The sequence below is a fragment of the Bos grunniens genome, chromosome 20, assembly GCF_055505025.1.
Source record: "Bos grunniens cultivar Pamir isolate PY7600 chromosome 20, Bosgru_T2T1.0, whole genome shotgun sequence".
NCBI classification, from domain to species: Eukaryota; Metazoa; Chordata; class Mammalia; order Artiodactyla; family Bovidae; genus Bos; species Bos grunniens.
In genome coordinates, this window is record NC_141184.1 from 13,121,518 (window position 1) to 13,138,567 (window position 17,050).

The window sequence follows — 17,050 nt, forward strand, 5'->3', positions numbered from 1 at the left end:
GCTCTGTGTACTGTAAAAATTTCAGACTGTAACATGCACATGTGTATATATGTCTTTACTTACCATTTATATATACTCACTAGTTTTTTATTTGTAATATTGTACATATGAGTACATATGAAGCTAATCATCTTTTCTCCTCTATAAAACAGAAATAATTTTAGATATTTTTAATCACTTATTTTTCCCATTTCAATTTCATGATGTACTTAATTTCCAAAAGCAGCCTACCAGTAAAATTTTACAAATGGCACTGTAACAACTCAGACCATTGGGAGGTTCATTAATTATATTGTCGTGGGTGTAAACATAGTTTATTTTTTTGGAAAGATTTTACAGAGAGGTTGTTTAGAACAAAAAAGATGGAGTCGTATGATACATAAAGTGATTGGGGGGGTTTCCAGAACATAGTCAGATGTGCCAAACACCTTTTGTTTTGATTAAAGATAAGGTACTTTCGAACGTTAGATGTAATTTGGTGTGTGAGTCCACAAGGTTATTAGACTTGTTCCCATGCTCGTGTTTGTACATGGCCACCTGTGATCATCTGCTGTTCTCTGAAAGTCTGGGAAATTAGAGTAAACTTTAGCCTCTGTCTTTGACGTAGAGCCCTGGCTGTAGATGGCCCTCTCTCAGTTGTCATTCTCATGACCAGTAGTTACACGGCCCTTGGTGGGTGAATAGGAAACCCACTCTCAGCCCAGGGTGGCCCTTTCCTTCCAGTATTTCACACAACCCTGGGTCTTCGCCATTATGTGGAGCCCACCACCATGGCCCTGTGCAGTTAGAATTATTTAAGGCTTAAGAAGCAATGAGAGCTTGTGGCACACATAATGTTCAGAATCAAAGTCGTTTAAAAACCCTGTGGCCTAAATAGGAAGCCAAGAGCTAAGAGATTGGAAATACAGTAGTTTGTTGTGAAAAGGAGAGCAGACAGGAGAGAGTTCCTTATGGTGAGGGCAAAGGAAGCCTCCAGTAGAGAGGGCTGGGATGTGGTCTGTGACGAGGGTGCACATGTGGCTGGAGCTTCAGGAGCTATAGCCAGAGAGTCTGACTGTAGGGCGGGCACAGTGACAGCCATGGGGGACGGGGCACAGTGAGGGCCAGGGGGGTGGACACATCGACGGCCCCAGGGGGCGGGCACAGTGATGGCCACATGGGGGCGGGGCACAGTGATGGCCACACGGGGGCGGGGCACAGTGAGGGCCTAGGGGAGCGGGCTCGTAGATGGCCCAGGGGGGCGGGCACAGCGATGGCCACACGGGCGGGGACAGTGATGGCCACACGGGGGCGGGCACAGTGAGGGCCCAGGGGGGCGGGCACAGTGAGGGCCCCGGGGGTTGGGGCATAGTAATGGCCACACGGGGGCGGGGCACAGTGACGGCCTGGGGGGGCGGGCACAGTGATGGCGCACGGGGGCGGGCACAGTGACAGCCACGGGGGCAGGGCACAGCGATGGCGCACGGGGGTGGGCACAGTGAGGGCCCAGGGGGGCGGGCACAGAGATGGCCCAGGGGGGCAGGCACAGCAATGGCCACACAGGGGCGGGCACAGTGATAGCCCGGGGGGTGGGGCACAGTGACAGCCACGGGGGCAGGGCACAGCGACGGCGCACGGGGGCGGGCACAGTGCCGGCCATGTCGGGCAGGCACAGTGATGGCCCACGGGGGCGGGCACAGTGATGGCCCAGGTCTTGGGGCACAGTAATGGCCACACGGGGGCGGGGCACAGTGATGGCCATGGCGGGCAGGCACAGTGATGGCCATGGCGGGCAGGCACAGTGACAGCCACGGGGGCGGGCACAGTGATGGCCCAGAGAGCAGGCCGGGGAGTGGTCGGCCTCCCTGCTTGACCTCTGCACATGAAGGCCTGTAGTGCAGGGGAGACCCTGTGTCTTCAGGGCTCAAAGTGATGATTGAGACTTGCTATTTTTATGTTGAGTTTATTAAAAGAAGCAATAGAGATTTCTGTATATTTATAGAAAAAGTAGTTTGTGTGATTTCATCATGCGGGTAAATAATGTAGATTTTTAGTTCTCCTGTCTGACCTCCCAGTGGTGTGTGTATTCTTTTTTGAATACAGGAAATACAGCAGCGGCACGGATTAGCCAATTCCATCTCCTCCTACCTTATTAAACCAGTTCAGCGAATAACGAAATATCAGCTCCTTTTAAAAGTATGTATGAAGCATCTTCAACCTACAAAATGTTACACATGGTGTGTTGCCACTTTGACATTGTTTTATTTATCTAAAGTACTCTAAGTTTTTGAAACAACATCTAGCAAATTAATTTTATTTTTTAATTCATTGCCATTTTTTGCCCTGACTGATTTCTCAGTGTATCAGGTAAATAAGAGTATATTTCCTAACTGTGCACCTGAACTTTGCTGACTGATCCTAGTCCCTAACATAAGATTGAGAAAGGAAAGAGAATGATTTAGTGCCAATTCTGGATAATTTAGTGCCATTGCTATGATTTCTGTCAAACTGACCTTGCTGTTTTTTGGTTGTGAATAATCATAATTAAAATTGCACTTGTAAAAGTCAAATAATAATTAGTTTTGACAATACAATGGTAAACAAACAAAGCTTAGAATTTGTGGTAAGAGTTATTATAGGATTTATTGTATATAATTGACATTTTCTTGGCTACAAGAAAACTAATTTACAACTTTCACCTCATGATGTTCTACCCCACTGTTTCCTTAGCTGGTGAACATTACTGAGCATCAGAACGTACCCAACACCCATTTATCCCAGTAAGACTGTTTCATGAACCCGATTATGTCCCCAGTTCAGCCCTAACACAATAGGGGATCTTGTAATTTTTCTGGATATAAAAGAGATACAGAAGATGAAGTTTGAATGTCCAAAACCCTTATTGACTTTTTGTTGTTAATTTAAAAAAAGCAAATCTACAGGCAGTCAAAGGGGCTACATTCTTTTGTGACAGGACCCCATTATGGCATTCTCCTATCAGAAAGCTCTCCTGCGCTTTCAGAATGTCAGATTCCCATTAGGGGATTTTATGACCACCACAGCAGAAATATGTGGTTGCTATAAATGTGCAAGAGAAGTCAGGAAGCTAAGTTGTTTATATTCACATTTGCCCTCTGATTTCTAATTCTGCAAAGGCAGTTTACCTCTTAGTGTCCTCAAGATTGATGGCTTTTGTTTTTCACATGTGGTTCTAGTAAAGATCTCAGCCTCAGTGACCTCACATCTAGTCATTCACTATTAAGCTGCTGCTTTAATTTATAAACCTGACTTGATTCTGCCCAGGGGTTCTTCCATTGAGCAATCATGAGCTATGCTGAGCTCCCCAATGAGGGGGTTTTCAGCCTCAGCACGTGGCAGTTTTAAAGCCCTTAATGCCAAGCGGCTCAGAATAAGCGGTGCCCATCATCTGGCCATGAGAACAGGGGTCTGTTGGGCAGCTGCTTTGCCCTAAACCAGAGGTCCCCAACCTCCAGGATCTAATGGCTGATGATCTGAGGTGGAGCTGATGTAATGATCATAGGAATAAAGTGCACAATAATTGCAGTGTGCTTGAATCATCCCGAAACCATTCTTCTCACCCCGCCTGCCCCCTGCCCCCCAACTCTCGCCCATGGGAAAAGTGTCTTCCACAAAACCTGGTGCCAAAAAGGATGGGGACCACTGCCCTGGACCCTCCAGGGTGTGGTTAAAGCCAGCGGCAGTGCCACACCCTCCTGCTGAACACAGGACACAGAAGGCTGTTGCTGCTGACTGCTAACAGTCATTAACACACGGGGAGAAAATACCTTGGCCCCTCTGGATGCTGACTGCTAACAGTCATTAATACATGGGGAGAAAACACCTTGGCCCCTCTAGAATGTGACTCAGTGGTCCTTGCTGTCACTCCTCTAAGACAAGTATTCTCCTACATAGATGTGAAATGTTGTTTCCCTGGGGAGGCATCCTGCAGTCATTAGCGCTTTCTGAACATCCCAGCACAGAGAAGAAGTGTTTCCCTATAGAAACCTGGACAGCCATGCAGTTCCTGCTGGAGACGGGGCAGCTCCAAAGTAGGGGGACATTGTGTATGTGTTAGTGGCTCAGTTGTGTCCAACTCTTTGCAGTCCCCTAGGCTGAGCCCGCCGGAGACCTCTGTCCATGGAATTCTCCAGGCAAGAGTAAGGGTGGAATAGAGTGCTGTTCCCTTCGCCAGGGGATCTTCCCCACCCAGGGATTGAACCTGGGTCTCCTGCATTGCAGGCAGATAGAGCTCAGGATCGTGCTGGATCCTGTGGCCAGCAGAGCAGGACTCACTGGACTCTGACTTCACCTTCGAGTGTAACCTCTAGGTGACTGTGCTTTGCTACCCTGATTAAATTGTTTGTCATTTTTGAGGCTCAGTAGTTAACATGTACACTAAACTCACCTTCAACTATGACTGCATTTGGTTTCCTCTGAAGCCTAAGAAACATCCTGACTTGAGCAGGACAAACCCTTCCATCCACTGGCTAAAGAGGCAATTCAGATTTATCCTGCATTCCCTTATGAGAATCTCTGCCCAGTTGACCACATCTGTTCTTACCACAAACGTCACGGATTTTCACAAACTCTGTGATTTCTGTGAAGACCTCCTTAGTGGAACATCTCACGGTCTTGGTCTCCCACAGGAGCTGCTCACGTGCTGCGAGGAGGGGAAGGGGGAGATCAAGGATGGGCTGGAGGTGATGCTCAGCGTGCCTAAGCGGGCCAACGATGCCATGCACCTCAGCATGCTGGAAGGTAGGCCCCCCGCCCCGCCAACGCTGCTCCGCCCCCATCCCCATGTCCTTGCCCCTCCATGCTCAGTTAGGAGTCACCGGTGGAGGCACGGGGCCTTCTCTTTCCAAAAATTGGTCTCGTTGCTTCCCTCGAGGAGCTCACGACATGCTCCCCCGTCATTACAAGCCTGTCTGCAGCCACTCCGCTCTGCACCCCAGGAGCACCCGGTCTCCGTGGTAGATGGACAGGTGGAAGGATAGGTAGTCCCACCCCCCCAGGATTGCATGGTCCCCCCGGGGCTCATGTCCTCCCCATCTCTCCATCCACTGCATCACTTGCTGGAGCCTTGCAGAAGCAGGTACCACCTCCCTGCCCATGCAGCTGAGCCAGATGTGCAGCGTGGTAAAGAGAGAATCGGATAAATATGCTTAATTAAACATTATCATCATGAGCATAATTTCCCTGACTGCTTCTGTCTAAGAAAGCTCTTTCTTTGTAATAGCTTAACTCTTATTGTCAGGTTACTCGAGAGTTATTTTAAGCAGTACTCCTGCCCCAAAACTTGTGCTGGCCTGTGTCGTCACCGTCGGCTGCATTGAACCGTTTTACTGGTGACGGCAGAGGCACTCCCGATTGTTGCAGAGATACCCCGTCCCCTCAGAATCAGGGGCCAAGCCAGAACACCTTTCTTCCTCTGATGTAAAATCCTGAGCAGGCGGGCAGCCCTCATGGGGTCACTGGGCCTCTGGCTCTCTCTGGCCGATCTCTCTCTCCACTCCTCGGGTGTTGTTCTGGGTGGCCAGGTGTGCAGGGTGTGTCAAGGCCCTGTTCAAAACTCCCATCTGGCAGGCCGCAGGGGAGGGGGCCAGCGCTCGGGGCAGACACTTGCGGCCCCGGGCATAGGTGGGCGTGGCTGTGGCTGCCCCGGCCCACAGGATGCTGGGAGATGCAGGCTGGCTTGAGCGGCCACGGAGACAGAGGGGCTTCTGCTGGTAGAGAGGGCAGGAGATCACTAGCTGCCCCTGCCCCGCATCCACCACGCCATGAAGAGACAGCAGCGGTGAAAGCCGGCCCGCGCCCAGAGCGCCACTGACTCACTTCAACAGTTTTGTGTCTAAAGGAGAGAGAATTCCTCAGGGAACCAGGGATGTCTCCCAGGAGGAAGGCCAGACAAGGGTCTGGAAGAAACGCTGGGACTGCAGAGAGCAGTCCAGGAAGGACATTCTGGGCTGAGGAAGCCAAGGCTCAGGACGAAGAGTGGGGGTCGGGGGTCGGGGTCGGTGAGCCATCCTGGATGGGGCAGCTGGGAGGAAAGCTGCGAGCAGTGTGGGAGGGACACTGAGGGACGGGGTGCTTGAAGCCGGTCTCAGATGGTGAAGAAGGAGGACTTGCAGAATAAGGCTGCGTTTGTTTTGAACGGGGTGCGGAATACATGCAAGGCTGTCTTCTAGGAAGAATTATCCTCTGTCAGTGCTAGGGAGACTGGAGCCCAAGGCCCAGATGGGAAACTCTCATCTGGGATTTAATCGATGGGCCTCTTACAAATGTTTAAGCAGCCGTAACGCAGTCCTGCATCGTTGTTAATTTCCTTTCAATTGACTGTGCCTTTTCTTCACGTCCTAGGGTTCGATGAGAACATTGAGTCTCAGGGAGAGCTGATCCTGCAGGAATCCTTCCAAGTGTGGGACCCCAAAACCTTAATCCGAAAGGGCCGTGAGCGGCACCTCTTCCTGTTTGAGATGTCCTTGGTGTTTAGTAAAGAAGTAAAAGATTCCAGTGGCAGAAGCAAGTACCTTTATAAAAGCAAATTGTTTGTAAGTACAGGCCTTCAGAATTGTAAGTTTAAAGGTGACACAATTGCAGTTTTTTTATGGGTAGAGAAAAATTAGCGTTGGTTGCCTTCGGTTTTAACCTCCCAAACTGTTCTGAACTATCATCTGAAATTGTCCCATTTTCATCTTCAGTCAAATTCTAACATTCCTGAATCCACTAGAGGGCGCTTGTGAGTGTCAACATCCCTAAGTTTAGGAAACTTGGTTTTTTCTAAATTATGTAAGATCTAACTATGGGATAAGAGAACACTTTATAAGTGAAATTAAATTATTTATCTCCTGGGTGTCTTAACTAGCTTTATAGATAAATCAAGCATATCAGATTGTGGTTAAGTAAGTTCTCACATCATTATAATTAATGTTTCATTCACCAGCATTGGAATTTACTTAAGCAGCCTTTAAGCAGCCTTACAGGTGTCTTAATGTTGGCTCTTAATGAGGAAGCTTGACTTTTTTCATTAAAAATAAATTTAAGAAAAATAGATGATCTTAGCGGTTCTTTACAGCAGCAAAATATGATTATTAGAGAAAATTGTATAAGCAAAATCACTTTAAAGATCCACATGCCCTCCATCCCCCGACTTCCACCCAGAGACAGCCTCTCTGCCATGCTTGACAGATACAGCGATGCATTTACCTTTAACTTGTCATGTACTTCCTGGCAAGAGAGATATAACCTGGTTCTTTTTTCCACAGGTTAGCAGCCCCACCCAAGTCTCTATAAACCACGAGTCAATGCTCAGAAAAGTCTCGAGCGGGTGTCAACTTCCAGGTCCCCTGAGCTCTGCCTCCCCTTCACGGGCAATACCTCAGAGGGCTCTCAACACAGAATTTCTGGGCAGGGTCAGGCAGGGGGAGGAAAAATCACTGTTGGAGAACAGAAAGTGCAGGAGAATTCGGTTTCTTCACCAGATGTGGCAGATCACTTATACATGTTGGTAGAAGCTTGGAATTTGGACAGCTTACACATTTTTGTGATATCCTCATGTTAATCAAAGTCCTGGAACAATAGAATACGACCAGGCGTAGAAATCATCTTAATAATCACCTGGAGTTTACACATCCAAGCTAATGGCTTTCATACCATTTTCCTTGGCTTGTGTCCTGCTTGAGATTGTCTTTTGGCCCACAGCCTGCCTGACATCATTTTAGATCATATTGTAACTGCAGAGAAAAAATGCAGCATTCCTGGCTAGCCATTTCACTAGCTGGCTTTAATCAGTCCTTAGAGACCACTCTGGTCTGTTTTAGAAGCTGATACATCTTCACTTCATTTATCTTTTAAAAGTTAAGGTTCTCTCAGAGGCCAGATTATGAATCATTTCCCTTGCTGGAAGGGAGAGAATGCATTGGGATGAACTTGATTATTGAAGGGGGGATGAAGATGTTGACCTGTATCTCCACTCCTGCAAATGCATGTAACTACAGACAGAAAGTTTGTCTCTTTGCCCTTAAAATGATTGGTGAACTACTGTACATTAATGCTGTTGATAAGCACATTGGAAAATAACTGAGCTTTGAAGTACCATTTGTCTTCTGTGAAGTTGCTTCGATAATGAAAATTCATGGCGGCAGCTTGGTCACAACTAGGACAGACTCATCTTAGTGTTTACAAGGCTGAAAATAGTCAACTCTTGATTTTCCAGATAATAAGAGTTTTCAGCTATTTTGGTTTTTGTGACTTGGCCTGTTGACCTGCATCAGGATTTCCAGGTAGAAGTACTCAGAGGAAGCGAAAGAGATGAAGCCAATCTTGGGTAGCCTAAGAACAAAATGTCCTCATTTGAACTGAAATGAGACCCAAGGGCTGTGTATCAGCGTAAACAAACTGTCGTTACAATGGAGCTTGACCACGAGTCACCAAAGATGACTTCCTCGCTCTCTGTTCTATATCCCACCTAATCATGTAATTGTCTTTTTTTCTCCAGACCTCAGAGCTGGGTGTCACAGAGCACGTTGAAGGAGACCCTTGCAAATTCGCACTGTGGGTGGGGAGGACACCAACTTCAGATAATAAGATTGTCCTTAAGGTACGTCCACTGAAGCTGGGGAATGCGCTCTGTGACACATTCACCATATCTGTTACACGTGTGCCTTTTCCTGTTGTTGAAACAGGTTGTCGTGTCCTTCTTTTTGTTCCCTTGGTGGCCCCTAAGCTTGGTGATCACCACAGAAAGAACAGTAAGATGAACCCAGTGTGGTATTCTAGTGGTGCAGTATCTTGAGCTAAACTTTTGCTGCCTACAAAAGATCACATGGAGAAAGGTCTTTCTCATCTTCTCCATGCTTCCGGTCTTATAGAGTATTTTTTTTAAGCGAGTATTTATCCAGGGTGATTGTTTAAGAGATATAGCAAGTTGAGGTACAAAAGGAGGGAGCTATGAACCAGTAGCTCCCATTGTACACTTGACCTCTGGTTTCCAGAGGAAAATAGGCATCGCTGCATCTGTGAGGGCCTTTTGACACTTTTAAGGCTGAACGTGCCCAGAATCTCTATGGGGTCCTAGACCCTTTGGCTTTCTAGTTTGGAAGCAGAGAAGGGCGGGGGGCATAATCAGGTACAGGGTTTGGTATGTTATCGTTTGAAGTGTTCGTAAACACTGAGGTTGCTTTTGAATATATCGTCTTTGAGAGAGGAATATATCTTTGAATATTTGATTTGAACTCTGTTTTGATTATATTGACCTCTCCTAGGAATGATGGAGGACTCTAAGGATGTCTTAGGGACTTCCCTCCTCCCATGTTTAAGAAAATACAGATGGAACTGTCTTTTTGAGCTGTCTGGAAAGACCATAAGAAACTTTAGGATGTTTCGGGGCAGATGTAGCTGAAGATTTGTAGAATATTGGGAGATGAGCCAGCAGCTTAATGGGCCTCTGGTGTGTGGACTTGCATGTCAGTGATTTTGTCTTTTACATTCCTTTTCATCTCTCTACGGTATTTCCAGCGACTGTGAGTTATTCAACAATACTGCAATCATAGAGTGTCCGCTGACTATGGAATCCATTGTGTTCCTAAGGTCTTTATTCACATGGAAATGATGGATTGTTTTGCAATGAATATATAATTACCAACCGAGTGTATTTTTCTTGTTAGTCCTGGCATAAAGCTCTATAAAATATAAATTGCACTGATAGCTAGATATTATATAGCTGAGCTTTCTCTAAGGCATAAAATTTCAAAGTATATTCAAGACGTGAAAACTTCCAACTTTGGTTGAGTGTTTCTCCAGATTAGCTGCAGTGACAAACGCCCAAGGGTGCATCTGAGAAATCATGCCAGATATTTTAGTCAGATATATTATTATTTAGCCATATTTACTATGTCCTAAATGAAATACCCATGATGCAGTTGAACAGTCACATTTCCTATAGGCTTTACCAAATGAAAGTTTGTTTTCTAGGGAATTTGGGGTAGTATTTTTCTGACTTCTAGCAAGACACTAAAGGAAATGATGTCGTTAATAATTTCAGAGATTGCTTGGTGGTGGTGGTTATGGCATAGGTGCTGGTGGTGGTCGTGTAGGCAGTGGTAGATATTTTAGCAGTGGTGTGATGTGGTTATTGTATAGATCGTGAGGGTGTAGGCGGTGGTGGAGATGGTGGTGAGGGTGTAGGTGCTGGTGGTGGTCGTGTAGGCAGTGGTAGATATTTTAGCAGTGGTGTGATGTGGTTATTGTATAGATCGTGAGGGTGTAGGCGGTGGTGGAGATGGTGGTGAGGGTGTAGGTGCTGGTGGTGGTCGTGTAGGCAGTGGTAGATATTTTAGCAGTGGTGTGATGTGGTTATTGTATAGATCGTGAGGGTGTAGGCGGTGGTGGAGATGGTGGTGAGGGTGTAGGTGCTGGTGGTGGTCGTGTAGGTGTTGGTGGGTATTTTAGCACTGATGATGGTAGTTATGATACAGATGGTAGTGAGGGTATGGATGTTGGTAGAGGGGGTGGTGGTGATGTGATAGATGGTGGGGAGGATGTAGACAGTGGTAGGGATGGTGGAGGAGGTGGGTATTTTAACAGTGGTGGTAGTTACAGTGTAAGTGGTGGTGAGGGTGTAGATGGTGGTGTGAAGTGCAAGTTGCCCAGTCATGTCTGACTCGTTGTGACCCCATGGACTGTATAGTCCTGGAGGCCAGAATACTGGAGTGGGTAGCTGTTGCCTCCTCCAAGGGATCTTCCCAACCCAGGGATCGAACCCAGGTCTCTAATATTGCAGGTGGACTCTTTACCAGCTGAGCCACCAGGGAAGCTGGAGATGGTGGTGGTGGTGGTGAGAAACTGAAACTGTCAATCACTCAGTCGTGTCTGACTCTTTGCAGCCCCAGGGACTGTAGCCCGCCAGGCTCCTCTGTCCATGAAGTCCTCCAGGCAAGAATGCTGGAGTGGGTGGCCATTCCCTTCCCCGGGGGATCTTCCTGGCCCAGGGCTTGAACCTGGGTCTCCTGCATTGCAGGACTCCCACGTCACTGTCATAGTTGCCAGGGAGGCCCAGTGGCAGCGGTGGCAACAGTAACCGTGGCAACGGCAGTGGTGATGATGGCCTAGTAGCTGTAGAACAAAATGATGACCGTTTTTCACTTTTATGGTCTGAAAAGGAGAAGTTTATTTCTAAATCCTTTCCTAAACAGATTGAGACTACTGAGAGTATGAAACAGGTTTTTCCCTTCTCCTAACCAAGTGGGACCTTTGTTGTTGTTCAGATGCTACGCTGTGTCCAACTCTCTGTGACCCCGGGACCACCGCATGCCAGGCTTCCCTGCCTTCTGCTGTCCCCCAGAGTTTCTCAAACTCATGTCCTTTAGGCAGACAAGTGGCCCGTGGCCACTTGAGTCGATGATGCCATCCAGCTGTCTCATCCTCTGTTGCCCACTTCTCCTCCTGCCTTCAGTCTTTCCCAGCATCAGGGTCTTTTTCCAGTGAGTTGGCTCTTTGCATCAGGAGGCCAAAGTATTGGAGTTTCACTTTCCACATCTGTCCTTCCAGTGAATATTCAGGGTTGATTTCCTGTAGGATTGACTGGTTTACTTAGTCCTCCAGCTGCGTTATCTTTGTTTTACCGTTTCTGAAAAATTGGTACCTTTTTTTTCTGCGTTTAATTTCTTCAAGGTTAGGAGAATTGCTCTCCATAAATGTAATACTCGGCTTGCTTTATTTAAATGACTGGGATCCTCTTGTTGCTGAACCGTGGTATGGGTCTCCTCTGCAGTTGAAACCCTGCCAGATGTTCTTGCTCAGTCACTTCCCTTTGTTTAACCTCCCAAACATCTGTATCAGGCGTGTAAATTCCAACAGTTCCGTATCGTTCACAGTTTCCATCCTGAGACACTTACTTCATGCACAGACTCCCCAGCTGCCTAGTCTTTCTGCCTCCCTCCCCAGGAGAGGTGGGTTTTACTGCTCTCCTGGCCTGGGATCTGGGAAGAGAAGCAAGAGGCTCCTTCTGTCCTTCATTTATTTCCCTCAACTGAAAAGACACATCCTCCAGTTAAAATATGTTATTTAGAAAGAGAGTTCTCAGTCTTAATTTCTTTTCCCAGCATGGGGCTTGACAAAAACAAGGTCCACCATGAGAAAATGCTTGGGTTCCCCTCCCTGCCTGATCTCATGCATCGTCCCACTGACGATTGTTGTAATCATTCTCAGGGAATTATGCTTATATCATAGGAGGTGGATGTTTTCCGTAAGGAAATTAAAAACTGTTGCTAAGGCCCAGGTCATGTAAAAAGGGAGGGGGAAATTAAAAAAAAAAAAGCCTACCTCCTTTGAGGCACCGTAAAAGAAAAATCTGGAAACTCTGATGCCATATGTGTGCATTCAGTCAGTGCCTGTTGAGTGTCTGTGCTGCGTCCTTTCCAGAGAACCTTTGTCCAGCGATGCAGTGGAGTTGAGGGAAGCCCACCATATGTCACTGGCTACAGTAGGCTGCCCTGGTTTATCCCAGCAGCCTAACGCATGGTGGATTCAGGCAGAGTTTGAGGGGATGGGTGTGTGTGGATGTCCACCCCCAGGAATGCTGGCCTCTTCACCTGCTGGCAGTGTGACCTTGGGTACATTTCTAACGTGTCCAGGCTGCGGGTCCTCCTTTACGGCAGGAGGATTAGGGAGGCCTCTACTCCACAGGGTGCGAGTGGGGGTGGGGAACGGGTGCAAGTGGAGAATCGGTGCAGCTGCACCTGTTGATCATGAGTCCAAGGGGTGAGGTGGCAAGAGGGATGGGGTTGGGGGCCACTGGTTCAGGTTGCTCCTGGTGCTGCAAGGGCCACGGGCCACTTGTCTGCTTAAAGGACCTCAGGACATTTGGGTTTGGGGGCAGCTCTGTTTTCCTAGAATTTACCCAAGGCTGCTTAAAAAGTCTTGGGGCTGGGGAGTGATCGATTGCTAGACTATTCAGAGATCTGGAATATCATCAATGCTATACAGAATGAAAACGGTCCGGATGACAGAATGTTCAAAATTAGGGTCATTTATTGGGTGGCACATTAAATACAGGAGATGGTTGCTTTTCTGCTGAAAAGTTATGTTTTAAATGAACAACTCACGGAATGTGGGCACCTGAGTGTGGTCAGCGCAGTACCCTGACCAGTTCTCACCCTCTGTCCAGGCCTCCAGTATTGAGAACAAGCAGGACTGGATCAAGCATATCCGGGAGGTGATCCAGGAAAGGACCATCCACCTGAAAGGCGCCCTGAAGGAGCCCATCCACATCCCAAAAACAGCTCCAGCCACGAGACAGAAGGGAAGGAGGTCAGTGTCTGGGTTCGTTTTTCCAAGTTGGTGTTTATTTAAGGGCAGTAACAAGGCAATGTTAACTTACTAGTTTTCAGAAATCATTTTTCTCCAACATTTTGAGGAATGTTCTTTTTAAATACAATTCACACATATCATCATTCTTCCTAATGAAATGGCTTCATGAAGACAACAGCCTCCTTCACCTTAAAGCCAGTGAAAGTCTACATGCACATCCCTAGTTCTCTCTTCCTTTTCCAGCCGTTAATCCGTGTGCATGTGTGAATAGTGCCTGTGACCTTGGACGAGTTGTATAGCATCTACACGCGTTTGCTTCTCGTCTCTCAGATGGCACTGACCATTTCGGCTGTATTTGATCCGGGAGAACTAAGTGCAGTGGTAGGTAGTAGACACACAGCCCAGTCCAGCCCAAAGCCTGTCACTGAAGAGTGATCAGCCGTCATCAATGTTAATATCAGCTGCAGTCATACAGACCGATTCCCACTTCTTTGAACAAATCTGTTCTGTGTCCACTGTCTGATGGACACTCGTCACCAGTCTTGAGGCGCAGACCCAGCAGTGTCAGGAATCTGCATCTTTGTGTCTCCAGGGATGGAGAGGATTTGGACAGCCAAGGAGATGGCAGCAGCCAGCCCGATACGATTTCCATTGCCTCCCGGACGTCTCAGAACACGCTGGACAGTGACAAGGTGAGCGGGAGCTGGCCCTTTCTTTGGGGAGGCGCGTGTAGCCAGTCTCCGGTTTGTTGATAAAGGACAGTTTCTCATCAGCGTTTCAGACAGTTGCCATGGGTTACGAGGGGCGCCAGGAGCAAAGACAGAGTGTCAGGATGAGAGGACTTGAACCCTGAGGATTCAGGAAACAGTCATTCATCCTCTCCAGTGCCGTTGCATGGTTCTCTGTGCGAGTGTCCTAAGGATGTGTGTTTAAGCTTTTTTATTTTATATCAAGCAGAAGACCCTATTGTCTGACATTAAATCTTACACAGAGCCCTGGTGCATAAAAGCGGGGCTGCTCTGACTGAAGCAGGAGCAGTGGCATCTGCAGAGGGTGGGCGAGGCCTTGTGTGACCGTGGACTGACCACCAGGAGGCCCCAGGCTGGGCCTGCACCCATGCTGACCACCAGGAGGGAGGGTCTGATGTGCATCAGAGAAGTCTAGATTCACTTCTACAGCAGTGGCCTACAGAGTCCCATGATCCCGTCTTGATAAAGTCAATAAACCTACAAAACAAACCGATGGGAGAAGCTGGACGCCTGGGCTTATGTGATACACAGGTGACTAGAGGACCCTGCAAAAGCCAGCGGAGGGCGCCGATGTCCACAGAGGCCTCTGTCCCTACCAGGAGGAACACCTGCCTGGTTCCCTTGCTAGAGGACCAGACCAGGTTCTTGAAACAAATTATTTAACAGCAAGTAGGGGTTTTGTTGGGCTTCCCTCATAGTTCAGTTGGGAAAGAGTCCGCCCGCAATGCAGGAGACCCCAGTTTGATTCCTTGGTTGGGAAGATCCACTGGAGAAGGGGATAGGTTACCCACTCTAGTATTCTTGGGCTTCCCTGGTGGCTTAGCTGGTAAAGAATCTGCCTGCAATGTGGGAGACCTGGGTTCGATCCCTGGGTTGGGAAGATCACCTGAAGAAGGGAAAGGCTTCTTCAGTATTCAGGCCTAGAGGATTCCATGGACCATATAGTCCATGGGGTCGCAAAGAGTCGGACACAACTGAGCGACTTCCACTCACTCACTCAGGGGCTTCCTTGATCTTGCCATCGGTTCAGGATTCCTAGGTAGTTTCTCCCTGTCTGACCCTGGACTTCCCCACGCGGGTCCTTAGTCCCAGGATCTAGGGTCTGTCTGCGCTCAGCGACAGCCCACTCCCCGCCCCGACCTCCCATCTCTCGGGAGTGACTGCTGTCAGAGGAGAGAGCCCAGCAGCTGGTCTCAGGGGCCCAGACGTGGCTCTTTTCTCACTCGGCTTTGCAGAAGAATTCACGGTATTGACTGTTGTTTCCAGGACAGAAGTAAGTAGGTTTAAAAATGTTTTCCTCACCACTTTCATTTTTTCAGAATCCTTCTAATTCGAGTAATTAGCTTTCCCAACCTCCTTTTTGACTTCACTAAGTAATAAGTCCCAGAACTTAGACTGCTTTGAGTATCAGGATTGGAAAACAAAAAAAAAAAACAGTGTCTCATTTGATTTTGTTCCCAGCTCAGTGTATTACATTTAGCAAGTATTTCTCGCCAGTGGTAATAACGAGGAATAAGATAAATGAGCTGTTCATGCATTCAGTGCCTAATAGCCTCTCTCTGCAGCCCCACCCGTAGTCTTGCGGTTAAGAAAATAAACTGAACTTGGACATTTTTCTTTAGAGTAATCCCGAGTATTTTCTTAAAAAAAAAAATTTTTTTTTTTGAGGTAATTAGGTTATCTAAATAGTCGCACAAGACTTCCACCTGAAGGGAAAGTCCGAAATAACCGAGGCTCACGCAGAGGGGACCAGCCGCCTTCATCCAGACCCACTCACAGACCCCCTGAGGCTGACTGAGCATCACACCCCCGCTAGGGGCCCACCAGGCCCCAAACTCACAGTCTTACCAGATATTCTCTCATGGATCTGGTCTGTGTTTATCTGAGTTTATAAGTGTACTTAGGGAATTCCCTAGCGGCCCGGTGTCCACGCAGCGCTTTCCCTGCTGAGGGCGTGGGTTCAATCCCTGGACCGGGAACTAAGATTCTATAAAAACAAGGGGCTAGCTATTCATATATACCTGTGTATGTAAAGTCTATTCTAAAAATAAGTTATTTGAGTGAAATTGCCAGAGAAACATAAGTGTAAAAAGTTCTGCCTTTTGGAAAGGATGTTAAGGTGTTTTCCAGAGATCAGTTCTAGAAGAAGGCAACTTTGTTTCTCTCTGGTGGTTTCTGTCTGGATGGGTGGTGGTGAGAGTTGGGAAGTAATCCCTGCACCTGGTAAGGGGGGCTCCTAGTTCTCCAGCCCCCGACTTTGAAGTGCAGCTGCCCAGCACCAGGCCGTGGCTCTGGCCCCCCACAGAACCGGGGGCCCCGTCCTCTGACCTGCAGTTGACTGGAGTCCACAGAAGGTTTACCTCAGAAATAAAGCTCTTTCCTGGAGTTGGGAAGGGTTCACTTGTTCTGCTTGGAACTTGTTCACTTGTTCTAGGAACTCAGAATCGAGCCTGCACAGCTCCTGTAGAAAAAATAAGGCATTATCCTAGGAACTGTTGCTTTTAAGGCAGCAAGTTCTAGTACCTTATGAGAGGGAAGGAATCAACCACTCACAGAAGCATGGGTTTGCAGAAATTAGTCATTTTACACTGGGGATCTACTGGGGTATTAGGATTATTAAAGAGCCGCCTCCTAAGTATTTTATCCCTGAAGGCAATTCACCAGTTTTAGTTTACCGCCTCTCATACCCCATCTCTGAACTTCCTTCCTTGGCTCAGAAGCCCCCACCCGCTCCCAGGGCCACTTCTGTGAGGCGGCCTGTAGTCAGTCCTCCACCCGTGGCCCCAGGGCTGCGGAGGCGGTGGCCTCATTCTCAGCCTAATGTCCTCATGACTCTGAAGCATGGGCAGTGACACGCCAAAGCTGTTGACTGAAGTGGAGGTGGCGTGTATTTAATGCCCCTCATTGAGGCCACAGGTCTTCAGTAGGCTCAGAAGTACGTGAAAGGGCTGACGTGTCCTCCTCAGGCCGTGGAGCTGCAGGGGCTTGTCTCC

General features: G+C 48.0%; 1 protein-coding gene across 12 annotated transcripts in view; it reads left to right on the forward strand.

Annotated features, from left to right (window-relative positions):
* TRIO (trio Rho guanine nucleotide exchange factor) overlaps positions 1–17,050 on the forward strand; it is a 363,061-nt gene that overhangs the window by 246,065 nt on the left and 99,946 nt on the right. For all 12 annotated transcript variants that reach the window (XR_015148618.1, XM_086361236.1, XM_086361240.1 and 9 more), the window contains 6 exons: positions 2,083–2,175; positions 4,647–4,758; positions 6,361–6,551; positions 8,498–8,599; positions 13,166–13,308; positions 13,901–14,000. Coding sequence is in view for 11 of the 12 variants with exons in the window: in XM_086361236.1 (XP_086217362.1) it covers positions 2,083–2,175; positions 4,647–4,758; positions 6,361–6,551; positions 8,498–8,599; positions 13,166–13,308; positions 13,901–14,000 (741 nt within the window). In the remaining variant the exon portion in view is untranslated. The remainder of the gene's footprint in view (positions 1–2,082; positions 2,176–4,646; positions 4,759–6,360; positions 6,552–8,497; positions 8,600–13,165; positions 13,309–13,900; positions 14,001–17,050) is intronic.